The sequence below is a fragment of the Ornithorhynchus anatinus genome, chromosome 6 (assembly GCF_004115215.2).
Source record: "Ornithorhynchus anatinus isolate Pmale09 chromosome 6, mOrnAna1.pri.v4, whole genome shotgun sequence".
NCBI classification, from domain to species: domain Eukaryota; kingdom Metazoa; phylum Chordata; class Mammalia; order Monotremata; family Ornithorhynchidae; genus Ornithorhynchus; species Ornithorhynchus anatinus.
Genome location: NC_041733.1, coordinates 14,511,288 through 14,538,272, shown reverse-complemented (window position 1 = coordinate 14,538,272; position 26,985 = coordinate 14,511,288). Strand labels below are relative to the sequence as shown.

Below are 26,985 nucleotides of genomic sequence, written 5' to 3'. Positions count from 1 at the left end.
GGCCGTCCAATGATAATATAGATTATAAGGGGCACAAAAAACAAATTCCGTGCTTGCGTTTCGGACCCTCTAAAGGGGAGGTGCCCGAAGGGAGAAGCGAGAATCGAAGCGACGACACGCTGATTTCTGATTTCTCCTCTCCAACTGGGAGAAAATGAGTCCAGACTGAAGCGACAGCTGTCAGTCATCTCCAGAAGGCTGCTCTACGGCTCATTCTTTCAGCTCTTCTTTCCCCTTCCCTCTGTCCTGCCCCTCCCTCTCTCTAATACGCTTGTAGATCTTAGGCGGAGCTGTACTTATTGCTTAAGCGGGAACTGCTTCGGTCCAGACCCAGGTCCTGGCCGTGGGCTTTCCATCTGGCCCCAGACCCTTTCTCATCTGTGCGGTTGATGTTCCGCTCTGGCCTCTGACACCAGCAGCACAGGCACGACTGTGAAAATAAACAGGAAAGTTGAGTCAGGCGTGAGAAAACTTCCTTAAAGCGCAGGAGCTCTTACTGCTTCTGCCATTGTTTATAGCGTGGACTGTATTTTGGTTCTGCTACCGTCCCTGCTGAACATCTGGGACCTCCCCAGTGGGGAAGCGCTGAAGAGAACAACGTGGAAGGAATACGGTACCCTCCCTTTGTGCGAACGTCAAAATTAGACAAGCGGAGAAAACAAAGGCAGAGGAAAATGAAGATAATTGGGATGGTGGAAGGGGAGGTGACGGCCTGATTCTTCTTGAATTTCTGAAACTATTAAGAGCCTTTAAAACCAGGGCTCCTAACCTGAGGCTCCTGAGGATGGACGTGGTATTTTGACAAGGACTGTGACTTTTGTTTTTTAAAGGTATCCGTTCAGTGCTTACTATGTGCCGTGTGCTGGGGTAGACGTTAATGTCTGTCTCCTCTCTAGTCTGGAAGGTTATTGTGAGCAGGGACTGTCTGTCGTGTTGTACTCTCCCCAGTGCTTAGTACAGTGCTTTTCATAGAGTAATAATAATTATGGAATTTGGTAAGTGCTTATTATGTGCCAAGCCCTGTTCTAAACGCTAAGGCAGACACAAGGTAATCAGGCTAGATACAGTCCCATATGGGGCTCACAGTCTGAATCCCCATTTTACAGATGAGGTAACTGAGGCACAGAGAAGTGAAGTGGCTTGCCCAAGGTCACACAGCACACGAGTAATGGAGCTGGGATTAGAACCCAGGTCCTCTGACTCCCAAGCCTGTGCTCTTGCCACTAGACCATGTTGCTTCTCAAAGCGCTCAATAAATCCGACTGCCTGACTGATACAAACTACTCAGGTTGGACACAGCCCATGCCCCATTTGGGGCTTACAGATTTAATCTTTAGAGAAGCAGCGTGGCTCAGTGGAAAGAGCCCGGGCTTGGGAGTCAGAGGTCATGGGTTCGAATGCCGGCTCTGCCACTTGTCAGCTGTGTGACTGTGGGCAAGTCACTTCACCTCTCTGTGCCTCAGTTCCCTCATCTGGAAAATGGGGATTAACTGTGAGCCTCACGTGGGACAACCTCATTACCCTGTATCTCCCCCAGCGCTCAGGACAGTGGTCTGCACATCGTAAGCGCTTAACAAATACCAACATTATTATTAATCTCCATTTTACAGGTGAGGTAGCCAAGGCACAGAGAAGTGAAGTGACTTTCCCGAGGTCACATACCGGACAAGTGTCAGAACTGAGATTAGAACCCTGGTCCTACTGACTCCCAGGGCCGTGCTCTATCCATTAGGGCACACCACTTCTCTTGCTGATGCAGATCCGGCGGTCTCCTCACCAAACTGTTGCCCATGAAAATAGAGTTGGGGGATCCCAGCCGCACAGTCCCACCTCCTCCCCGTAGTCCGGCGCGTCTCACCCCTTTCCCCTGGCCGAAGGAATCCTGGAGTCTGTTCAGTCAATCGTATTTATCGAGTGCTAACTGTGTGCAGAGCACTGTACTAAGCACTTGGGAGAGAACAATATAACGATATAATAGAGTTGGTAGAAACGGCCCCCGCCCGCATCGAGCTTTTAGTCTAGAGGGGAGGGCAGACATCGATATAAATGAACTGAATTACGACGAGGTAAATACGTGCTATGGGGCTGAGGGAGGGATGAATAAAGGTGCGAATTTCGATGCAAGGGTGACACAAAAGTGGGAGAAGAGGGAATGTAGGGGAAGGCCTCCTGGAGGAGATGTTCTACTAAGGCTTAAAAACACAGTACTGAATTCAAATGACTTCCCTGGGCCTCCCCTGTGGGAGATAAAGGCTGAAGCTCCTCAGTCCTCCTCCCCTGGATTGATGGAGGCTTGGGAAGGGCCTATGGGACCCTGGCACTGGGAGACGCTAATCGCGACAGCCTTTCACCTAATCACATCAGTATTTGGATTTGGTCCCAAAGTGAAATATCTTAATTTTAGATGGCACTCATTCCTAAGGCGTTTTACATTCCTTTTATCATTTTTGTCTTCACAACCGCCCTGTGAGTTAGGAAAGCTGTTTTCTAGTTTTCCCTAGAAAAGCAGGTGTTAGCCCCCTTTTTCAGATGAGGAAACCGAGTCATAGATAACAGGCAAGTGGCAGAGGAGGGACAGAAAGCCACGTCTCCAGCCTCCTAGATCTGGGCTTTTTCCATTTATCCCTTGTTTTAACTATGTCTTTCATCTCTGCCTGTGGACGAATGAGGTGACACATTTAACATGTAGAGACAAAAGACTGTACGGGCAGGAATTACTGAGGAGCGGCGTGGCCTAGTGGGGAAAGCGCAGACCTAGGAGTCAGAGGACCTGGGTTCTAATCACAGCTCCTCCATTTGCCTGCCGTGCGGCCCCGAGCAGGTCGCTTAACTTTGCTGCGCTTCAGTTTCCGCAACTGTAAAATGGAGTTTCAATCCCTGTTCTCCCTCTTAGACTGTGAGCCCCCAGTGGGACAGGGACTTTGTGTCCCACCTGATCAATTGTAAATACCCTCACCGTTAGAATGCCGCTTAACACACTGTAAGTTCTTAATAGATACCATAATAATAAAACAATCAAAGCACAGGAGACCAAGAGAAGCTTGATGTGTTACACGGAACTGTATTACACCAATTCTAAAGACAGGCCAAGAGCCTCGTTAGGGTCTCGTTAGGAACTGATGTCTTCCCCTCTAGACTGTAAGCTCGTCGTGGGAAGGAATGTCTGTTTATTGTTGTATTATAATCTTCCAAGCACTTAGTACAGTGCTCTGCACACAGTAAGTGCTCAATAAATACAATTCAATGAATAGGGTTTTTTTTGTTTTAGGTTGGGTTTTTTTTTTTGCCACTACGGCTTACACGTCCTTCTTTTTCAAAAGGCCTGAATCCAGTACAACATCATCTGGGTTTCATTCCCTTCCCAAACTCCAAAGCAGATCTTGAAAAAATAGCCCGATTTCTTACCTGGAAGCAATTCTTGAACTTCCTGCTGACAAAGTAGAGCGCCACGGGATTGATGCAAGAGTTCAGGGAGGCCATATTAATGCCAAAGTAGTCCAACACCAGCAGAAAACTAGCGGGAGAAAGGAATCCCGGTCAAACTAGCCCAAACACCAACTGACCTGTCAAACAGCTTCTCCCTTCCAATACCCACTCTCTACGGAATCAGAAACTGGCAAATTCTTCCTTCCATTATGGTCAATTTGAGCGTGACTGCACATAGCTATGTATGCTAGACCCTGGGTTTTTCTCCCAACCTTCGCTGCACGTTTCAGTAACAAGTGCGATGTTCGTGCTGGAAGGTCGGATGGAGTCCGCAGAGATGATGTGAATAGCTCAGGACGATAATGTTTAGAACGGGACCAGTAGGATTAGCAGGAAGTGAGGGTCACGCAGGCAGGACGGATGATGATTTGGGGATCTATGTGCCACCAATCTCTCGACCTTCTTGGCAACCTTGTCTCCCAAGCTGCATGAGTGACGTATTTTTCCTCATCGTTGGTTTGGCCCTCTCACCCACTCCATATCTGATCTACAGAGTCCGGGCAGCCCCCAGTGTCCCGATTGGTAGCGATCCCCCCGGAGCAGCAGCTATCAAGGCATAATCAAAACCAATCCAGAGATTTATTGTAAGGACAATTACTCTCTCCCGCTTCAAAGCCCTATTAAAGGCACATCTCCTCCAAGAGGCCTTCCCTGCCTGAGCCTTCCTTTCCTCTTCTCCCACTCTCTTCTGTGCCACCTTGACTCCGCTCCCTTTATTCAACACCCCTCCCAGCCCCGCGGCACTTTGGTACAGATCCGTGATTTTAATTACTTATATTAATAATAATAATGGTGGTATCTGTTAAGTGCTTACTGTGTGCAAAGCACTGTTGTAAGCGCTGGGGGGGATACATGGTGATCGGGTTGCCCCACGTGGAGCTCACAGTTTTAATCCCCATTTTGCAGATGAGGTAAGCGAGGCACAGAGAAGTGAAGTGACTTGCCCACAGTCACACAGCTGACAAGTGGCAGAGCTGGGATTCAAACCCATGACCTCTGACTCCAAAGCCCGGGCTTTTCCACTGAGCCACGCTGCTTCTCTCTGTCTCCCCTCTGTCTCCCCTCTAGACGATAAGCCCACTGAGGGCAGGGCACGTGTCTGTTATATTGTAATAACGTTGGTATTTGTTAAGCGCTTACTATATGCAGAGCACAGTTCTAAGCGCTGGCGTAGACAAAAGGGAATCAGGTTGTCCCACGTGGGGCTCCCAGTCTTAATCCCCATTTTACAGATGAGATAACTGAGGCCCAGAGAAGTGAAGCGACTTGCCTACAGTCACACAGCTGACAAGCGGCGGAGCCGGGAGTCGAACCCATGACCTCTGACTCCAAAGCCTGTGCTCTTTCCACCGAGCCACGCTCCCAAACACTTAGTATAGTGCTCTGCGCACAATAAATGTTCAATAAATACGACTGATTGACGTAATCTTAGAGAAAATACTACTTGCTATCAGTGCGACCTAGTGATTCTGAATCCTTGCTGAATGATGCCGAAAGAACAAGATCAAATTCTGCTAATATTAGTTGGATAACTTGGGAGATGTTATTAAGAAACACGTGGGTTCTGGAGAAGCTTTTCCAACCTTCTATCAAGTTTGTTTCATGCTGATAAAGGGCAGCATTTTGTCCTATAACAGAATATATTTGAGCCCAATTCCCCCATTGCTCTGCAGGCACATTCAGTCAGGGTCTATGAGTCTGTGTGGAGTAAAGATAGAATATAATAATGACGTTTGTCATCACTGGCTGTCCTACAGAACTCCATTTATCTTTAAAAATAGGGGACGATTGACCTTGGACTCTGAAAATTGATCTGGAGGCTGGGGATTGCTGACTCAAGTGAAAATAATGCTAGTAATCATAATAATTATAATAATAATGTTGGTATTTGTTAGTATTTGGTAAGCGCTTACTTCGTGCAGAGCACTGTTCTAAGCGCTGGGGTAGACACAGGGTAATCAGGTTGTCCCATGTGAGGCTCACAGTCTTAATGCCCATTTTCCAGATGAGGTAACTGAGGCACAGAGATGCTCTGATTCCCAAGTCTGTGCTCTTTCCACTGAGCCAAATAATACGTATTTTGGCATTAAGTGCTTATTATGAACCAGGCACCGTTCTAAGTGCTCAGGTGGATACAAGTAGTTCAGATTGGACATAATCCCTGTCCCACTTGGGATTCACACTCGTAAGCAGCGTGGCTCAGTGGAAAGAGCCCGGGCTTGGGAGCCAGAGGTCATGGGTTTGAATTCTGACTCTACCACTTGTCAGCTGTGTGACTGTGCCAAGTCACTTCACTTCTCTGGGCCTCAGTTAACCTCATCTGTCAAATGGGGATAAAGACCGTGAGCCTCGTGTGGGACAACCTGATTGCCCTGTATCTTCCCCAATGCTTAGAATATTTCTCCGCATATAGTAAGCGCTTAACAAATACCAACGTTATTATTATTATCGTTATTAAGCCCCATTTTACAGTTCTTCTACTGCAACCCATCCCACACACTCCCTTCCTCCGATGCTATCCTTCTCACTGTACCTCAATCTCCTCTATCTTGCCACCGACCTCTCACCGACATCCCACCTCGGGACTGGAACGCCCTCCCTCCTCATGTCAGACTGATAATTGCTCTCACCCACCTCAAAACCTTATTGAAGGCACATCTCCTCCAAGACACCTTCCCTGACTAAGGCCGCCTCTCCTCTTCCTCCTCCCGCCGCCCTTTGGCGCCGCTCTTACTTGCTTCTTCATTCATCCTCCCTCCCGTCCCCACAGCACACATGTATATATCTGTATATAGCCGCAATTTATTTTATTTATCTGTTTAATTACATTAATGTCTGTCTCCCTCTCTAGACTGTGAGCTCCTTATGGCCGGAATGTGACTGTCTGTTGTTATCTTGTACTCTCCCAAGCGCTTAGTACAGGGCTTTGCACACGGTAAGTGCGCAATAGATCTGATCGAATGAGTGAACGAATGAGGTGACTGAGGCCTGGAGAAGTGAAGTGACTTCCCCAAGGTCACACAACGGACACGTAGCAGAACCGGGATTAGAATCCAGGGCTTTCTGACTCCCAAGGCCCTACTCTATCCACTAGGCCACACTGCTTCTCAGGAAAGTGCTTACTATGGGTGAACAAATATAAGGTAAATAGATTAGACCTAATCCTTTTTCTATACAGGGCTCCAAATGCTAACTAGAACCTACTAGTTCATCATGCTGCTCCTTGAGAAGCAGCCCGGCCTAATGGAGGTATACATTCAATAGTATTGATTGGGCGCTTACTATATGCAGAACACTGTACTAAGCGCTTGGAACCTGGGGTTCAGAGGATCAGAGTTCTAATCCCGGCTCCACCACGTCTGCCGTGTAACCTTGGGTAACTCCACATCTCTGGACCTCAGTTACTGAGAAGCAGCGTGGCTCAGTGGAAAGAGCCTGGGCTTCGGAGTCAGAGGTCATGAGTTCGAATCCCAGCTCTGCCACTTGTCAGCTGGGTGACTGTGGGCAAGTCACTGAACTTCTCTGTGCCTCAGTTCCCTCATCTGTAAAATGGGGATGAAGACCGTGAGCCCCACGTGGGACCACCTGATTCCCCTGTGTCTACCCCAGTGCTTAGAACAGTGCTCTGCACATTGTAAGCGCTTAACAAATACCAACATTATTAGGGAAGCGGCGTGGCTCAGTGGGAAAGAGCCTGGGCTTCGGAGTCAGAGGTCATGAGTTCGACTCCTGGATCTGCCACTTGTCAGCTCTGTGACTGTGTGGGCAAGTCACTTAACTTCTCTGTGCCTCAGTTCCCTCATCTGCAAAATGGGGATTAACTGTGAGCCTCGCGTGGGCCAACCCGATTACCCTGTATCTACCCCCGCGCTTAGAACAGTGCTCTGCACGTAGTGAGCGCTTAACAAATACCAACATCATTATTATTACTTCATCTCTAAAATAGACATTAAGACTGCCAGCCTTAACCTGATTAAGTTTATATCCAGCCCGGTGCTAAGTACAGTGCCTGGCACACAGGAAGCACTTAACGCGCACCATTTTAAAGAAAAATCACGGTCCCTTGTTCCAAATTTCTTATTGTTCTGCATTATCCTGACGCAGGCCTCGGAGCTTTCCAGACTGGGTTCCCAGAGTCCAGCCTATTTCCTGGAGTTTCCTTCCTAAGTGGTAGTAGAGGATCAGCTTTCACCCCACAGAGTATGACCTGTAGTGTACGTGTCGAAGTGACTTACACCCATGGCTATTTCCAGGTTTACCTCATGTATATGTTTTTTTTTCCCCACTTTCCTCTGTTTTCTTACTGTTCTGTCTGTTTTCTTACTCTACGACAAGCTAGAGAGGGCAGCAAAGGGCTTCGTTTGTACACTCCACCAGGTTTCAAATCCATGCACTGCAAGCCCTATCTATCTTAATTCGACCTCTTCCTTCCAGAATAAACTGCTTCGTGAGTGTTTTGTTTTCATTCATTCAGCCGCATTTACTGAGCACTTACTGAGTGCAGAGCACGGTACTAAGAGCTTGGGAGAGTACAGAATTACCAGAAAACGACACATTCCCCGCCCACAACGAGCTGTTTTACGAGGATGCAGAAGAAGCTGGAAGGCTTAGAACTACATTTCCAGATCATAGTCAGATTTCAGCTACAGCAAGGAGTCAGAAACTTAGTGCTTGAAGGGAGCCGCTAAGATGGTCTAGCTCACCTCCTTACGTTCAGGGTATTTTAAAAGTCCTTAAAAGAACATGTTCTCTTCATTCATTTATTCATTCAATTGGATTTATTGAGGACTTACTGTGTGCAAATTACTGTACCAAGCACTTGGGAGAGCACAGTATAACAATCAACCGACACAGTCCCTGTCCACCAGGAGCTTACGGTCTAGAGAGGAGCTCTGTGATTCAGTGGCCTTCCCTGACCAGAAAATCTTCTTCACATCCACTTTCCCTCCCCATCTCATGAGGGTCTCCAATTCCTTCATCTTTCCCTGGCTGATCCTCTATCTCAAAGGTGTCTTCATGTTCCCCTCAAGGCCTCTACAGCTTCCCTTCCAGCTGTCGCTTTTCTGACCGTATTTTAGGTTTATTCTGTCCTCAGCTTTCACTGCCCGTTAGTTGAGTGTCTCTCTGCTTTCTCCCCATCTTTCTGTCGATCTCTAGCTGCTCTTACTCCTTACCTAAGCAGGTCACATCTGTTGGGATCGGCGGGGTCGTAAATGGTTTTCTTCAGGATCCGGCTTAGGTGGAGAGGCAGCCAGCAGAGCGCGAAGATCACCACCAGACAGAACACTGTTTTGGCCACCTCTCTGCGCTGAAAGAGAAGCAGAGCATCCAGAATGAGGGGCGGCTTCTCAGCATCACTCTGCTGTCCTAAGGTAAGGGGCCAGAGAGGTCGGGGACGTTAACGCTGACAGTCCCGGCACCTCCTAGGGAAGCAAGCAGAAAGTATGTGAACCCGTCATGTTCTTTCGGCTCCATCTTAGAGCGGGTAGAATAAGGGCCTGGGAGTCAGAAGGACGTGGGTTCTAATCCTGGCTCCGCCTCTTGTCTGCTGTGTGACCTCATGCAAGTCAATTCTTTTTGTGCCTTTGTTGCCTCATCTGTAAAATGGGGATGAAAAGCGTGTGCCTCATGTGGGACAGGGACTGTGTCCAACTGATTAGCGCGTACCTACTTCGGTGTTTAGCACAATGCCTGGCACAGTGAGGGCTTAACACACACCATCACGGAACCGTGGCAACTGTCCCTGCCCCATCCTACCTGGCTGAAAAGGGGTGGCCAGCAGATGTTGAAAGGGGTGAGGGTCCAAGGGCTGGTGATTCTATCTAAGGTTCTCTTACTACGCTACCGGGATGGGGTTGGGATGGAGGGTGGGTCGCGTGGTGAGGAGAGGGAGGAGTTGAGGAGAGAAGGAAAACTCCAGACTCCTCCCTCCTTCCCAAACCCAGATTTCCGGGATGATCGTTCCACTCTTAGCGGCTCCTCCTGACTTAGAAAGGAGTTAGAATAGTCTAGGGACGGCTAACTGGATGTTGGCAATACAGAAAGAAATGCCATTAGCCAGACTAACCGCAAGCGTCACTGTGACCCAAACTGCAGGAAGAAAGAGGGGTTTAGAGTGGAGACTGTAAGCCTGGAAATTAAAAAAAAGAAAGTGAAATGGTTGACAGACAAAGAGTCTCTGTCGACAGGATGCATGGGACTTGTCACCTGAGTTGCAGTTTGGGCTGATACCATGAGAAGTGCAATCTAAGGGACTGGAAGTAGTAAATTTCCTGTCAACAAGCTTTTTAATCTGTTTACAATATTTCTAAGGCCAGTTTTTGTTTGTTTCTTTTCCAAGTTCTTTGAAGCTAAGGAGGGAGTGGGGGAGAGGAAGTGAATGGATTGGTTTTAGGCTCATATGTCAGAACAATAACTTCACTTAGGGAGGACAGTACTGGTTTGCTGAATCTTGGAACCATTTGGGTGATGTGACCAGAAGTCCACCTTCTCTTGACAGCAATAAATTGAGTGGGATTTCTAAAACAGAGATTATGGAGTCCAAACTCATTGGGAACCATCTGAGGAGTTCATAGGGGCTTCTGCTGTATCTTTCCCTATACGGTGGGATGCGGTTATAATAACCACATATCTGAGGGAATGAGCTGGGCTGTTGGATAGCTGATGGAAGAGTGTGTCAGTGAATGGTATGTCTGAGCTTCCTCCAAAGGAATACGAGGACCGCGTTCCTTCATTTGCCTACCACGTGACTTGGGTAAGTCACTGAATTTCTCTGTGCCTCAGTTTCCTCATCTATAGAATGGGGACTCAATACCTCTTCTTTCTCCTACTTTGACTGTGAGGCCTATCTGGGGCAGGAATTGTGTCCAATCTGATTAACTTGTATTTAGAACAGGGCTTGATGTAGCATAGTAAGTACTTAACAAATACTATTATTATTATCATTCCTCTTAGGAGAGGGGTTCATCACCGGCCAATTCGGGTTGTGTGGAGGGCTGGGCTTATTAGGGGGTGGGGATGGGAGCAAAAGAGTCCAGTGGCTCTACAGAGCGATGAGTCTGGGTTTGAGGAAGGGCAGGTGAACAGGACTAAAGCCTCATTCTGGCTCTGCGTTTCCCATTTAAGTCCCTCCACCATCCAAGGATCCTCAAGACTATAAGCTCCTTGTGGGCTGGGAACATGTCTTCCAACTCGGTTATATTGGACTCTCCCAAATGCTATTCACAGTTGTATTTATTGAGCACTTACTCTTTGCAAAGCACTGTACTAAGCACTTATCGATCTACTTGGCTCTGTTCGAAAAGGTGGAAACTAGAGACACGTCATCCAAGATCCCGCTCTTCCCCAAACCCAAACATTCCCATCCGGCCCAGTCAACGTCCCCTGTGAAAGGCATTAAGGCTTACCAAGCAATCCCCATTGAGATGGGTTGAAATGAGTCCAATTATGTGAAAGCGCAGCGGTAAGGAGGAGGAGAAGTGGAAGATGAGAAGGAAGAACTGAGGATCCAGAAACTCCATTTAACAGTAATGTACTGCAACTCTATTCGTGACTATTAGTTAATAGCTTGTTTTTGCCTCTGTTGTATTATTTCTCTCCTTGTCACCAGTTTCTCTCCGTTTACTAGACTGTGAGTCTCCCGCCAGTGAATCCGGAAATATATCTGACATATTATACTTGTACTCGTTTCCCCTGCTTACTCAGGACAGTTGTCTGCCTACAGTAAGCACTCAACAGATGCAGTAACCAATACTAATAATTGGAGGAAACGGAGGAGGAGAAAGAAGAACACAGGTGTGGATAAGATCCCTTTGTGCCTCCAACTAGCATCAACCCTGACCCTCACTTCCAACCTCCTCCTTCGCCCCTAATCTGAGTTTGACAAAAGTCCTCCTTCCCTTCCCCCTAATTCTCAAACTGAGATGAGGTGACTATCTGCCTTGAGATTTCAGGCTGTGATGTGAAGGAGAGATAAACCAGCAGGAAACAGGCTGGAAGCAGGGAACGAAAGGAATGCCTCGATATCCCGGGAACTCGCTATCTTCTGCTTCGGGAACTCTCCCACCACTTTGGGGTGGGAATGGGTTAAAGGGGTCCCACCTGCCGGTCTGGCTGGAAGGTTGGGGTCAGGTCGGGGGCAGAGCGAGCCCCTTGAGGGGTCTGTGATTGTTGCTCTGTCTGCCATCACTCCTAGTTGGTGGTGAACAGGCCTCTGTCTCGATGCATCTGATTATCCCTGAATTGCACTCTCCTAAGCACTTAGTACAGTGCTCTGCACGCAGTACGTGCTCAATAAATATGATTGATTGACTTTGTCTCGACGATTCATTTACAGATCTAAAGATTTTCCCCTCAGGGTCAATTTCATCTTGGGGATTTCCCCCAGCAAGTAGAGGTTCTGTGGGGAAAATCTAAGTTTAGAGTCACACGGAAAGCTGCGGGAAAGATTTACCACTTCTTCATTTCTTGCCCACCATAATAATAATAATAATAATAATCCAGCCTGCTAAACTTGTATCTACGCCAGCACTTAGCAAAATCCTGGTCACATAGGAAGAGCTTAAAACCCCCAAGTATAATTATTTCAGTGTAAACAACAGTTTAACCTCCTCCCTATCAAATCCTTTTGCTCTCGTAATATTCCGGCTAGACTACCGTGTCAGCCTTCTCTCCGATCTCCCTTCCTCCTCTCTCGCCCCCGCTCCGGTCTATTCTTCGCTCCGCTGCCCGGCTCATCTTCCCGCAGAAACGTTCTGGGCATGTCACTCCCCTTCTTAAAAACCTCCAGTGGTTGCCTATCGACCTCCGCACAAAACAAAAACTTCTCACTCTAGGCTTCGAAGCTCTATGTCCCCTTGCCCCTTCCTACCTCTCCTCCCTTCTCTCTTTCCACCGCCCACCCCGCACGCTCCGCTCCTCCGCCGCCCACCTCCTCGCCGTCCCCCGGTCTCGCCCATCCCGCCGTCGACCCCCGGGCCACGTCCTCCCGCGGTCCCGGAACGCCCTCCCTCCTCACCTCCGCCAAACTGATTCTCTTCCCCTCTTCAAATCCCTACTTAAAGCTCACCTCCTCCAAGAGGCCTTCCCAGACTGAGCTTCCCCCCTTTTCCCTCTGCTCCCTCTACCTCCCCTTCACCTCTCCGCAGCTAAACCCTCTTCCCCCCCTCCCCCGCTCCTCCCCATCTCCCATTCCATTCCCTCAGCACTATACTCGTCTGCTCAACTGTATATATCTTCATTACCCTATTTATTTTGTTAACGAGATGTACATCACCCTGATTCTATTTATTTGCTATTGTTTTAACGAGATGTTCTTCCCCTCGATTCTATTTATCGCCATCGTTCTCGTCTGTCCGTCTCCCCCGATTAGACCGTGAGCCCGTCAAAGGGCAGGGACTGTCTCTGTTGCCGATTTGTACATTCCAAGCGCTTAGTACAGTGCTCTGTACATCAGTAAGCGCTCAATAAAGACTACTGAATGAATGAATTAAATCCTTTCTCAGAGTCGCCAACAAGTAGCAAACTAGAGATATCTGAGTTTCATATTCTCTCACTTCCTTGGTCCAACCTCTGTTGGACAGGTTGAACGAGCAGTGAAACGATCATCTTAGGAAAAACAAGTGGCCTACGGAGTCCACAACTGGATAACCGGTCCGTGAGTAATGGAGAGTTAACAGATGTGGCGTGCTTTATGCATAACGTTTTGGCATTTTGAATTGCAATCCAGAATGGAGTGGGTTTTTCTAGCTGCAGCCCTGAGAAGATCTGAGAGGCCCCTTGTAGGAGAAAGGACGATATTGTGGGACCCTACTGTATCTACCCCAGCTCTTAGTACAGTGTTTGACACCTAGTAAAGTGCTTAACCGATATCGTCACGACTGTTCAAAGACAAAAGTGAAAATGGCATCAGGCGCTACAAACCGGAAAGCCGGTTCGTCCAACGGAAATAAAAATCAAATAAAATTTGCAGGGGTGGATACAAGATAATGGGGTCCCATATGGGGCTCACGGTCTAAGTAGGAAGGTGAACAGGTATCAAATCCTCATTGTGCAGATGAGAGAAGTGAGGTGCAGAGAAGTGAAGTGACTTGCCCAGGGCTGCCCAGGAGGTAAATGGTAGAGCCAGGAGCAGAACCCAGGCCTTTGGAGTCCTGGGGTTCTACTCCCTGGTCCCCTGACTCCCGAGCTCATTAATAATAATAATAATAATAATAATGATGGCATTTGTTAAGCGCTTACTATGTGCAAAACACTAGTCTAAGCGCTGGGGGGATACAAGGTGATCAGGTTGTCCCACGAGGGGCTCACAGTCTTAATCCCCATTTCACAGATGAGGTCACTGAGGCCCAGAGAAGTGACTTGCCCAAAGTCACACAGCTGACAAGCAGCAGAGCAGTGATTCTCTTTCCACTAGGCGATGCTGCTTCCGCAGAGACCTTTCGGTGTGTGTTTATGGTTTGGTTTATCACTGAGACTCTCCCATACTGGTCCCATTTTGGCCAGTTCTAGACTCTAGACTATAAGCTCGTTATTCACGGGGAATATGCCCGCTAATTCTGTTGCGTCCTCCCAAATGCTTAGTACAGTGCTCTGCACAATATAAGCGTTCAATCAATATCGCCGATTGATTAATTTCAGCAGCAATGACCCTGTCTGTGGCAACATCTTAATAATAATGATGGTAATGATAATAAAAATGATGGTATTTGTTAAGCACTATGTGCCAAGTACCGTTCTAAGTGCTGGGGGAGATAATCAGGTTGTCCCATGTGGGGCTCCGTCCCCATTTTACAGGTGAGGTAACTGGGCACAGAGAAGTTAAGTGGCTTGTCCAAGGTCACACAGCAGACAAGTGGCGGAGCCGGGATTAGAACCCACGTCCTCTGGCTCCGAAGCCTGTGCTCCTTCCACTAAGCCACGCTGCTTCTACACACACATTCACAAACTCCGTCTTAATACAATGTAGAGTTTGGTTTCTTTTCATACAGATAGAGAACCTTAAAATTTCTCCTAAAGCGTAGCAGTTTCAGGGGAAATTGGGATCCTTTTAGTGGGCAAAAAGATTTTCTGGAAAGCTCTTACCCTTTTCATGTGGTCATTGAGCGCTATGCGCATTCCGTTCCTCTTGCTCAGCATCTCACAGGACATCAGGGTGTAAAAGACTCCAGTGCAAGCTAGGGGCAGGCAGAAATAGAAGCCAAAAAGCCACCAGTCCTTCATATCCTTGTAGAACTGCAGAAAAACCAAAAAGCAAGTGAGTAATTAGCAGCATCGAAGCCCCTTGCCCCCTAAATACCGCATGGCTATCACTGGACTCCTGAATGGCGGGGGGCTTCTAATTTGCCTTGACTCTTGAGTTTCAGACACCTCAGAGAGCAGCACATTGGCCTAGGGGAAGGAGCCCAAGACTGAGGGTCCGGAGACCTGGGTTCTGATCCCAGATTTCCCACTTGTCTGTCATATGCTATTGTTTTAGTGAGATGTTCATCCCCTCGATTCTATTTGTTGCTATTGTTTTTATCCGTCCGTCTCCCGTCGAAGATTGGACGATTGGACCGTGCGCCCGTCGAAGGGCAGGGACTGTCTCTATCTGTTACCGATTTGTCCATTCCAAGCGCTTAGTACAGTGCTCTGCACATAGTAAGCGCTCAACAAATGCTATTGAATGAATATGACCTTCTTGGCGCCTCAGTTTCTTCCTCTGTAAAATGGGAATGAAATACCTGTCCTTCCTCCTTCTCAGACTGTAAGCCCCTGGTATTGCGTGTGTTCTGATTGCCTCGCCTCTACCCCAGCACTTAGTACAGTGCCTGGCACATAGTAAGCTAATAATAATTGCGGTATTTCTTTAGCGCTTACTATGTGCCAGGCACTGTACTAAGTGCTGGCGTGGATGCAAGCAAATCAGGTTGGTCACTGCCCCTATCCCACATGGGGCGCAGAGTCTAAATCATCATTTTACAGAGGCACAGAGAAGGACCAGGGTTCAAATCCCTGCTCTGCCACTTGTCTGCTGTGTGCCTCAGTTACCTCATCAGTAAAATGGGGATTAAGACCGTGAGCCCCATGTGGGACAGAGATAGTGTCCAACCTGATTAGCTTATATCTACTCCAGTGCTTAGTACAGTTCCTGACACGTAATAAGTGCTTTACAGACATCATTAAAAAAAAAGAGTGTCCTTTAGAGGTGGTGAACTTGGCTTTGGGTGCCTTCAGCCAGAGTAGTCCGGGGGCAAATATTAGGAGAGCAAATCGCCTCCCTTGGAATCTGCCACACTCGGCAGCTGTGTGACTCTGGGCAAGTCGCTTAACTTCTCTGTGCCTCAGTTACCTCATCTGTAAAATGGGGATTAACTGTGAGCCTTAACAAATACCAACATTATTATTTTAAGTCAGTAAAAATAAAATGTGAGTTGAGCTTCTCAGTTCAAAATGCCCCCATGCAAGTCACTGGAATTCCCAACATAGCTTTCTGGTCAAAAATCAGCCAAAACTTAAATGTGTTTCCTTTTCCCTGACCTCCCCACCCACCTATACATGTTTTGTCTCTGCCCTATCCTGCTTTGACAAGCCTGAAAGTAAAAGAGACTATAATCCTGCTGCTTTTTTTTTTTTATTTGACCAATTCTGGCTTGGGTGAGCTGACCTTACAGAGCTTGGTGTCCAAAGGACAAGGAATGTGTCTGTTACACTGTTATATTGTACTCTTTCAAGTGCTTAGTACAGCGCTCTGCACACGGTAAGCATTCAATACATGCAAATGATTGATACTATAGAGATGCTTCTCTTCCCTGTTCCTGAATCTGGAGAACATTGCTCAAGATAGGTATGACTTCATCGGTCCTGAGATTAACCAGGGACAACTGTCGCCGAGGATCGTTGGGGAGAATGGGAGGAAAAACGACCGTTAGCTGGGCAGGGACGGGAAGCAGCATGGCCTAATAATAATAATAATAATAATGATGTTGGTATTTGTCAAGCGCTTACTATGGGCAGAGCACTGTTCTAAGCGCTGGGGTAGATACAGGGTCATCAGGTTGTCCCACGGGAGGCTCACAGTCTTAATCCTCATTTTACAGATGAGGTAACTGAGGCACAGAGAAGTTAAGTCACTGGCCCACAGTCCCACAGCTGACAAGTGGCAGAGCTGGGATTCGAACCCATGACCTCTGAGTCCAAAGCCCGTGCTCTTTCCACTGAGCCACGCTGCGGTGGATAGAGCGCGGGCCTGAGATTCGTAGGGTCAAGGGTTCGAATCCTAGTTCCGCAACTTGTCTGTTTGGGCAAGTCACTTCACTTCTCTGTGCCTCAGTCATCTGTAAAATGGGAATGAAGACCATGAGCCCCATGTGGGACAGGGACTGCATCCAAGCTGATTCGCTTGGATCCACCCCACTGTTTGGAACAGTGCTTGGCACAAAGTAAGCACTTAACAAATACCCCAGTGATGATGATGATGATGATGATTATTAGGGACGAGGTCTGATTTCCCCTTTGTGTTTCCCCCGGCATCGCCACGCGATGAACACAGTGATGCTCAGTGCAGATTGCTGACCGACTGATCTTCTGATCTCCCTGGCGGTCACGGAGAGGGACTCGTGGGTTTTCCGGGAAAGGGTAGGAGGAAGCACTTACGTTGATGAAGGTGGATTTCTGCTGAGAGGAAAGCATGCAGACCTGGTGCTTCTGCTCCCGGTAGCTCAACACCACCAAGTCAAAGGAGACGGCCTCTGGGATAGCGAGGATGATGGCCACGGCCCAGATGAGTGTCACTTCCACCGCCTTCCAGGCGGGGATCCCGATGCCCTGAATCCGGCTCCACGAGGCCACTGCTCTATACCTGTCCGCCCAACGGGGAACCGATGAGTTTGGAGGAAGGGGGATGGAATCGGTGGGGGCGGAGGGAAGGGGAAGTAAGGGATGACAACGGACCTCTTGGGAGAAATTGACCAAATAACTCAGAGACCGTCCAAATGTCCAGACTTCTAGGTTCTAATCCTGGCTCCGCTACTTGCCTGCTGTGTGACCTTAGGCAAGTCATTTGACCGCACCTCAGTTAACTATAAAATGGGGATAAAATGTCTGTTCTCCCTCCCTCTTAGAGCATGAGCCCCATGTCAGACAGGGACCGGGTCCAATCTGCTTATACCGCATCGACCCCAGGGGTTAGTACGGTGCTTGGCACATGGTAAATGTTTAACAAATACCACAGTTATTTCTGTTGTTGTAAGTCAGAGGAGGTATCGAAGAAGCCCTCTTATCATGGTCTGACCATGTGCTGAGGGCTGAGTTGTTGCAGAAAATGAGGGCAAGGGCCTAAGAGTCAGAGGACCTGGGTCCCAATTCTGGATCTGCCCTTCTTTACCGTGTGACCTTGGGGAAGTCACTTTTTTCTGTGCTTCAGTTTCCTGGGGTGTAAAATGAGGATTCAATACCTGTTCTCCCTCCTATTTAGACTGTGAGCTCCATGTGGGTCAGTGTCTACGTCCTACCTGATTATCTTGTAGCTACCCCGATGCCGAATACAGGGCTCGGTACATAGAAGTGCTTAACAGATTCCAAAATTGTTAATAATGGCATGGGGGATTGGGCAAAACTCAATATCCTGCTAGAAGGTGTCCAGTACCTTCTACCTTACCAAAGAGCTGAATTAGGATGAAAAAGCGTCTTCGCCGGAATTAGAATATCGGTAATCCAGACTGGGAGCCCATGCAGCTTCATAAACTGCAGTTTTAGTCTGTACACGAGAAAGCTGTGCTCAGTTGCCCGAACGAAGCAGGGCTTTGAGCTCTTGATTCGTAAAGGGAGATGCAATAATATTCATTGAATGTGAATGATGTACAGTGCCTTGCACGCTTAGGAAATGCTTTAGAAGCATTTCTCTAAACTCTGTTGCATTGTATTCTTCCAAGAGCTCAGTACAGTGCTCTGCACATAGTGAGTGCTCAATAATTACCATCGAATGATTGGTAAATCGAAGTATCGGGAGGAAGGCTGGTCTACACAGGCTTCCTGCTGAACTCGGAATGAAGAATCTCCACTCAGAAGCTGGTCCAGGTTCAGGGATGAGCTACTGTGTTTGGGTTGGCCGAGCAGTGCTTTCATTGCTTGGAAGACTGTAAACTCGCTGTGGGCAAGGAATGTGTCTATTTTTGTACCTTACTCTCCCAAGCGCTTAGCACATTGCTCTGCACATAGTAAGCACTCAATAAATACGATTGAATAAAAAAAGACAGGATAGGCAAGGTGGGGCCTATGGGAAAGAAATCCCCAGACTCATCTCACCTTCCTTATCGCTCTGGGGCCAGAGGCTCAAACCCCCTCATTGTCATTAGGGGTATTTATTGAGCACTTACCCTGCGCAGAGCACTGTTCTAAGTGCTTGGGAGAGTACATTATAATAGAGTTGGTAGACATGCTCCCTGCCCACAAGGAGATTACAGTCTAGAGGAACTTGCCCTCCTGGAGCCCTGGGGGTTGGAGGTATAGAAAGAAGTGAGAGGAGGGTAAGCACTTAGTACAGCGCCCTACACGTAGTAAGCACTCAATAAATAGGATTGAATGAATGAAAGAAGGAGTGATAGCAGGGCCTGAATCCACATGATCAAGCCCTGTGGTGGGGGAGACAGAATTCATCCTGGTTTCATCCAGGAAGGATGATGAAATTCGAGGTACAGACCAAGAAAAATGGGATTGGATGTCCTCTCCCACCTGCTCCGAGCTCTTCCCCAAGACAGTCGGAAGGCTCGGAGGGTCCTCCTACTGGTCCCACACACCTGAAAGTCCCCTGAACTGGTCACCACTCTGACCCAGGGCTCATTTCCCACCTTATTCATTCAATTCAATCGCATTTATTGAGCACTTACTGTGTGCAAAGCACTGTACTAACCGCTTAAGAGAGTACGCTATAGAGAACATTATAGGCTCTAGAGTTACTTCGAGGTTGGAGGCGCAGGCTAAGAAATTCCCAGAGTAGCAGGCCTGTACTCTGGAAGTCAGAAGGACCTGGGTTCTAATCCCGGCTCCGCCACCTGTCTGCTGTGTGACCCCGGGCAAGCCACTTCACTTCTCCGGGGCCAGTTACCTCGTATGTAAAATGGGGATTCAGACTGTGAGCCCCGTATGGAACAGGGACCGCGTCCAGCCCGATGAGCTTGTATCTACCCCAGCTCGACACAGAGTGAGCATTTAACGAATACCATCATTATTATTATTATTATTAGATCACCTCCACTCCACCCCCAACTCTTCACCTTCCCGGGTCTTCTCCCCCAAACGGAGAGTTTCCGGCTCCTTTGGGTCGAACGCACCAGTAGTGTCTGCCATAATTTAAGCTTCGATTTCCTCATCTGTACAGTCGGGATTAAATATCTCCTATTTAGACTGTGAGCCCCACAGGGGACAGGGACTGTGTCCAACCCCATTCACTTGTGTCTACCCCAGCTCTTAGATCGGTTGAAGTCTTTCAGGGACTCAAGCGGAAGCCTTCAGCGTCTTTCATTTTAGCTTTACTCCCCGCAAAACCACCCGGTCCCAAGACGTCTAAGTCTCCCGCCACGTCGTCACGGCGAGGTCCGTTACCTGTCAATGCTGAGAGCGCATAGGCTGAGGACGGTAATTCCCACGGAAGCCTTCTGAATGAAAGGGATCATCTTACACATCTGAACTCCAAATGGCCAGTGTTCTGCCAGCAGCTAAGAAGCGGGAGCAAGGAAGCACACGATTAGTTTAGGTCACCCCTATCTTCTAACTCCGTCTTTTCACCTTCCTATTGTTCTCTGAGGGCTAATAAGACACCCCAGAAGAAGGTCGGGTAGCCTCCAAGAAATGCCGCTACCTGAAATGACCGAGAAGCAGCGTGCCCCGGGGGCAGAGGACCTGGTTCTAATCCTCCCTCCATTGGCTGTGGGATTTGGGCAAATTGCTTGAACTTCTCTGAGCCTCATTTTGCAAATGAGGATTCAATACCTCTTTTCCCTGCTACTTAGACTTCGAGCCCTACGTGGGACCTGATTATCTTGTATCTACCCCAGTGCTTAGTATGGTGCTTGGCACTTAGTAAGGGCTTAAATACTGTTATCACTATTATTATTATGGTTGTTATTGTTCTGTGATCGCAGCTGCTGTTCCAGTTACATTGCTGGGTGCCTGTAAGAGCAATGTGAAAGGTTAAAGCAGCAAAGGTCCTCTCTTCCAGGCTTACTCCATCGCACTAGATTGGCAAGATATTCCTCTGAGTAATTTGTGCGTCTCTCACACACACGTGCTCAGACACACGTGCTCCCACCCACAAAAACACAAACACACATAAAAACACAACACTCCCCCCGTCCCGTCCCCTTCCCCCTGTGATGGTGCAAGCACAGTTTCTTCAAGACCACCAGCCGAGGAGCTTAGTGGAAAGAGCATGGGCCTGAGAGTCAGAGGAGCTGGGTTCTAATCCCAGCTCCGCCTCTTGTCTTCTGTGTGACCTGGGACAAGTCATTTCACTTCTTTTTGCCTCACTTATCTCATCTGTAAAATGTGGGTTAAGACTGGGAGGCCTATGCGGGACCCAACTACCTTGCATCTACTTCAGCGTCTAGTAATAATAATATTAATAATGTTGGTAGTTGTTAAGCGCTTACTATGTGCAGAGCACAGTTCTAAGTGCTGGGGGAGATACAGGGTCATCGGGTCGTCCCACGTGAGGCTCACAGTTAATCCCCATTTTCCAGATGAGGGAACTGAGGCCCGGAGAAGTGAAGTGACTCGCCCACAGTCACACAGCGGACAAGTGGCGGAGCCGGGAGTCGAACCCGTGACCTCTGACTCCGAAGCCCAGGCTCTTTCCACTGAGCCACGCTGCTTCCCATAGTACAGTGCCTGGCTCATAGTAAGTGCTTAACAAATAGCGCAGTCATCATCGTTATTATCATTCTCAGTGTCTCGATGTTCTCATCCGTAAAATGGGGATTAAATCCCACTCCCTCCTATTTAGACCGTGAGCCCCAAGTGGGACAGAGACTGTGTCCAGCCGGATGAACCGATGAGCCCCGGTGCTTAGAACAATGTCTGACACATAGTAGGCGCTTAAATACCGTAATCAAAGGAAAGGGGTGCCAAAGGATCTCAGCGGCGATGCCTCGGCCTTGGTTCTTACCTTGTAGACGTTAATGGGTAGCGCGATGAGGATGTAGAGGAGGTCACCGAGCGCCAGACTGCCAATGAGGACGTTGGGACTGTTCCTCATGCATTTGTTTTTGTAAATGATCCTCAACAGGGTGGTGTTGCCAACGATACCCACCAGGAAGATGGCGCAGGACACGACGGTGTTGATATACTTGAAGATCTGCCTGATTTCCGTGGGTTTCTCACAGAGGGCGGGCGGGGGGCTCTGTGGTGGTGAGACTCTCCCCGCCAGGTCACGCGATTCGTTGGACGAGTCTTTGGAAGAATCAAAGGAGCCCAGCTGGACTAAACCTTGAGCCAACCCTTGGCTCTGCACCTCCCAGGGGCCAGGGGTTTCCTGGATTTTCCTGGGGGTCTGGCTCCAGACCCTTAAGCCGAGGTTAGCCAGGCATATGGTCAGTACAGGCAAAAATGAGATTCTAGCCATCGAGGTGGTAAATCCAAACCCTAATCCAACTGGGCTGCGGAATGAAGTCTTCTCCCTTTGGTTCTCGGGTTCTGAGGAGGAAAAAGAAAATGGTGGGAAAAAAGAAATCAAACAGTACTTTTAGGACGCTTGAAAATTTGATCATGAGATATTGAACTTGAGATGAGAATCAGCGCGGCCTAGTGAGAAGAAAAGTCGTCTAATGGATGAAGCAGGGGCTAGGGAGTCAGAAGCACCTGGGTTCTAGTCCCGACTCCCTCACTTGTCTGCTGGGTGACCTTGGACAAGTCACTTCACTTTTCTGTGCCTCAGTTCCCTCATCTGTAAAATGGGGATTAAGACTGTGAGCCCCATGTGGGACAAAGGACCACGTCCAACCCAATTCATTCATTCATTCTATCGTATTTATTGAACACTTACTGTGTGCAGAGCACCGTACAGAGCTCTTAGAAAGTACAATCCGGCAACAAATTAGCTTGCATCTACCGTAGTGCCTAGTACAGTGTCTGGCACAGCGTAAGCACTTAACAAATACCATCATTAAGGATGAAAATGTGGGCACGTGGGGAGATGAACTTTGAAGGATGGAGGGGTTTCTGGGGAGAGTACATAGTCCGATGGCTTTTTTCTTCTTGATGAAATAGCTTGCAAGATTTGTCAGGAGTCCGGAAAGGAAGACGGAGAGCCCTGGAGAGTTTAGGAGGTTGTCGAAGGCTGGTGGGTTTCAGGTGAGGGATTCGGGGAAGAAGGAATGGTAATATTGTTTTCCTAGTCAGAGGGCAAAGGTGAAACATGAAAGTTGTTAGACTGTGGAATTATCTCCCAAGAGGCTCGGTATGAGACCATTCAACTCCATGTAAAATCGGGCCAGACAGATGCTGGAAAAAAATCTGCTGGAGATACTATTTTGCACTGGTCCCAAGAAATGGACTAAAGTTACAGAACTTTTCTTCTCTTAGCACCTTCTGTGTTTTGTGAATATCCGGACCAAGTCACCCCTACACCTGAGTGTAAATTTCATCATCTGTGGCATTAACAGCAAATTCGAAAAACCATTAACAAAAATAGCAAGAAGAAAAAAGTCCCGGTAGGGAACACCGTCCGTGAAACGTGACACTTGTCTCCATCTCTCCATCTCTGACCTCCCCTCCTCTCTACCTCCCTTCCATATTATGAGAGAGAGATAGTTTGATTGGTCCTAGGAGGTATTGCTCTGCGACTTGTCAGCTGTGTGACCTTGAGAAAGTCACTTCACTTCTCTGTGCCTCAATTCCTTCATCTGTAAAATGGGCATTAAGACCGTGAACCCCGTGTGGGACAGGGACCGTGTCCAATCCGATTTGCTTGTATCCACCCCAGTGCTTAGTCCAGTGCCCGGCAGATTGCAAGCGCTTAACAAATACCATAATTATAATTACCAATATTGGTGTGGAGGCAAAATTTTATACTGCATTTAGTCACAGGGAGAGACAAATGAAGTGAGGTTCCCCTGGGAAAAAGGTAAATTCAGGCATTTAGAGAAAAGCCACCTGTCATGTTAATATTCAGTGAGCAGAGGAAATATGAAAAACAGTAATCAGTGATGGATTTGAGGGAGACCTTGGAGAGCAAATCTGAACGGTGATGGGTATGGCAGCTCAAGAGAATGGTGCCATTTGGCTTCATGGGAACAATCAGGTTAGTGAAACAGATTAATAATAATAATGTCGGTATCTGTTAAGCACTTACTATGTGCCAAGCACTGTTCTAAGCGCTGGGGTAGATACCGGGTCATCAGATTGTCCCCCGTAAGGCTCACAGTCTTCATCCCCATTTTACAGATGAGGTAACTGAGGCCCAGAGACGTTGAGTCACACAGCTGACGAGCGGCGGAGCCGGGATTAGAACCCGTGACCTCTGACTCCCAAGCCCAGGCTCTTTCCGCTGAGCCGCGCTGCTGAGCAGATGAGATGTAAGTGGGAGCATGAGAGTCGATGGCCACTGAAGTGTGTCAGTCTATCTTAGGAAGAAGAACTGTTTAGATGAGAAACAGAAGGACGAGGGGGATGGAAAGGTGAAATGGAAAAGAAATGAGTATCAGGAAGAATGATCTGATACTGCAAAGCATGATTTTGGCAATGGGGCTCATTCCCTGAGAGCAGCACGGCCTGGTGGATAGAACACGGGCCTGGGAGTCCGAAGGACCCGGCTTCTAATCCTCACTCTGCCATTTGTCTGCTTTGTGACCTTGGGCAAGTCACTTTACTTCTCTGTGCCCCAGTTACCTCATCTGTAAAATGGGGATTAAGACTGTGAGCCCCATGTGGGTCAGGGACGGTACCTAAACTCATTAGCTTGTTTCTACCCCAGCGCTCAGAACAGTGCTTGAGACACAGCATCTTACAAATATCATCATCATGTGTGGACTGAATCCAGCAGGTGAATAGCAGAGGGGGACGCTGCAAACATCTTGGAGGTGCTCAGTACGGCGTTCTGCACCAGTAAGTGCTCATTAAATACCCCTGATTGACTGTTGGACGAAAACAGGTAACGCTCATCAGGTCTTATGAAATAGGTCAATTTTCTTCTTTTCTTACCCACATGAGCTTGCAGCGTGGAAGATCTGGTAGGACAGAGCTTGGAAGGACGAAGACTTTAGGTGTGGATCTGCATGAAAACGGGGGATGGACTAGATGACCTAAGTCCACTCTGGCTTGAGGATTCTATGATTTACAATTCCAAGGCTTTGTTCCAGGCTACGTTTGACCAAATACATTCACAGGACAATGCTTCATAGATTTCCTGGGAATAGAGTGGTCTTCTAGTCAACCTAAACTAAACTTAAGCCCCGAGTTGACATTTGGTCAGTAGCCTCACCTGGTGACCCGAGGCAATAACAATAATAGTAGTTAAATGTTTACTGAGTACTGTGAACCGGCTAGCGTTGGGGTAGATGTGGGATTAGAGAAGCAGCGTGGTACAGTGGAAAGAGCGCGGGCTTGGGGGTCAGAGGTCATGGGTTCGAATCCCGGCTGCGCCAGCTGTGTGACTTTGGGCGAGTCACTTCACTTCTCTGTGCCTCAGTTACCTCATCTGTCCAATGGGGATTAAAACTGTGAGCCCCACGTGGGACAACCTGATCACCTTGTATCCCCCAGCGCTTAGAACAGTGCTTTGCACATAGTAAGCGCTTAACAAATACCACCATTTATAATCAGATCAGACCCAATCTCTTTCTGACTTGAGACACCCGGATATGGGGAGAAGATGAGGCGTTTAATCCCCATTTCACAGGAACTCACGGGAACTGAGTTACAGGGAAGTTAAGCGATAGCAGGCGAGTGATGGAGCCGGTTTTAGAACTCAGGTCACCTGTCTCCCGCTCCTGTGATTTTTCCAATAAGCCACACTGCTTTCCAAAAGGGATTAGCTGCGTCCGGGCAGGGGATGTTTCTGCTAATTCTGTTGTATTGTATCGTACTCTCCTAAGCGTTTAGTACAGTGCTAGGCAGATTGTAAACACTCAATAAATACCACTGATTGAATGCAAACTCCCCAGTCGATGAGGAAAGCCTGATCCTCATCTTCCCTCCAAGTCTGTACACTTTGGACAAACCCCTGGGTTATTTCCTGGGAATTGTGCAACAAACCCCACATTCCTCCCACCGACCTAACTGCCAAAGGTCCGGAAAAGGGAATTCATTTTTTTTCCCTCAGAGCTACAAGAGGCCGGATTATTTTTCATCTCAGACGCTCAGATCACTGATCCTCTAATCACGTTATCAATACAGTTAAAAATCCATTAACGTAGCCCAGGGGTTTGGACCCCCAGAAGGTGTTTCAAAGATACTGATTTCTTGAGGAGTCTCAAGTTGGGATCTTCCCAACAGCAAATACACAAGCAGCGGCCTTGGTGCCCGGGCACGATTTAAACTCCCGCAATGGGCCTTGATTAAATAATTTTCTGACAGACCCCGGGGCAGAAAGAGTTGGTTAGTTGCTGGGAAGAAAAAAAAAAGCCCTCTTCAAGCAAAAACACATGACTGCTGATTATGACTCTTAAATTAGCCCCCGGGGGGAAGACCTGCAAATCTGAAGAGAAACACTTTCTGAAATATTTGGCGGTCGAATTACATGGGAAACATTCACTCGGTGTGACTGCCGCAGACACTCTTCTAATCACTGCTGCTTTTTAGAACCAGCTGTCTAACCTCTAGAGATGTTCCTTTAGAAAATAGACGGAAGATGTTACTTCCAGTGGTGTTCCAGGTGCTTTTTTTTCCAGGTACAATTAGGCAGCGGAGCAGACTGCCATCTGGAATTTACCGAGAACAGCATCTTCCACAGACCTTTCCCAGTTCCTGAGAAGACTGGAATTGATTTCCTCCCCATCCTCATTGTGTTTATTCAATTCGGTCTTCCTAAATCAACAGAGGGAGGCAATGCGTGATGCTTTCTTTAAACATCCCTAAACTCTCTTCCCTCTCCTTCTGTTCTCCTCCCCCTTGGCCATCCAGCCCGGTCAAATCTTTAGGAGCGATTAGAAGCGGTTTCTTGGTCTGCAACAGGTAGGGAAAAGAGCACAAAACCCACCTTTGTGTAGCACCCAAGTTCAAGGGCTCTATGGATTCGCACGGCGGGAGCTGGGATCCGTTGGATTTTACAAAGCAACTTACACAAACAACAGACAGACCTCTTCCTAGTTTTAAGAGACCTACCTCTTCTACGTGAGCTCGATTATGTGATCCTGCAGGCTCTCTGGGTTGATCTCATTGGCTCCAACAAACCAGCTTTTTGGAAGGGACATGCGGAGTAGACACCTGACCGCTTTCAGGGCAGAGTGTCCTCGTTGAGTTTTCTTCCACTGCTTTTTCACCTCCCCCTCTTTTCTGGAGGTGCAGGGGGTGGGGAGAGGGGCGGGG

The 26,985-nt window shown here is 48.1% G+C and overlaps 1 protein-coding gene across 1 annotated transcript; it reads right to left on the bottom strand.

Moving 5' to 3' along the window:
• Nucleotides 1–26,985, bottom strand: LOC100084359 (endothelin receptor type B-like). Its single transcript, XM_007671572.3, has 8 exons — nucleotides 26,782–26,985; nucleotides 21,629–22,155; nucleotides 20,068–20,180; nucleotides 17,122–17,326; nucleotides 14,569–14,718; nucleotides 8,661–8,794; nucleotides 3,406–3,514; nucleotides 1–430 (listed from the first exon to the last, which is right to left on the bottom strand). Exons 2-8 carry the CDS (start codon nucleotides 22,082–22,084, stop codon nucleotides 281–283), a joined length of 1,317 nt encoding a protein of 438 aa, XP_007669762.1. The 5' UTR covers nucleotides 22,085–22,155; nucleotides 26,782–26,985; the 3' UTR covers nucleotides 1–280.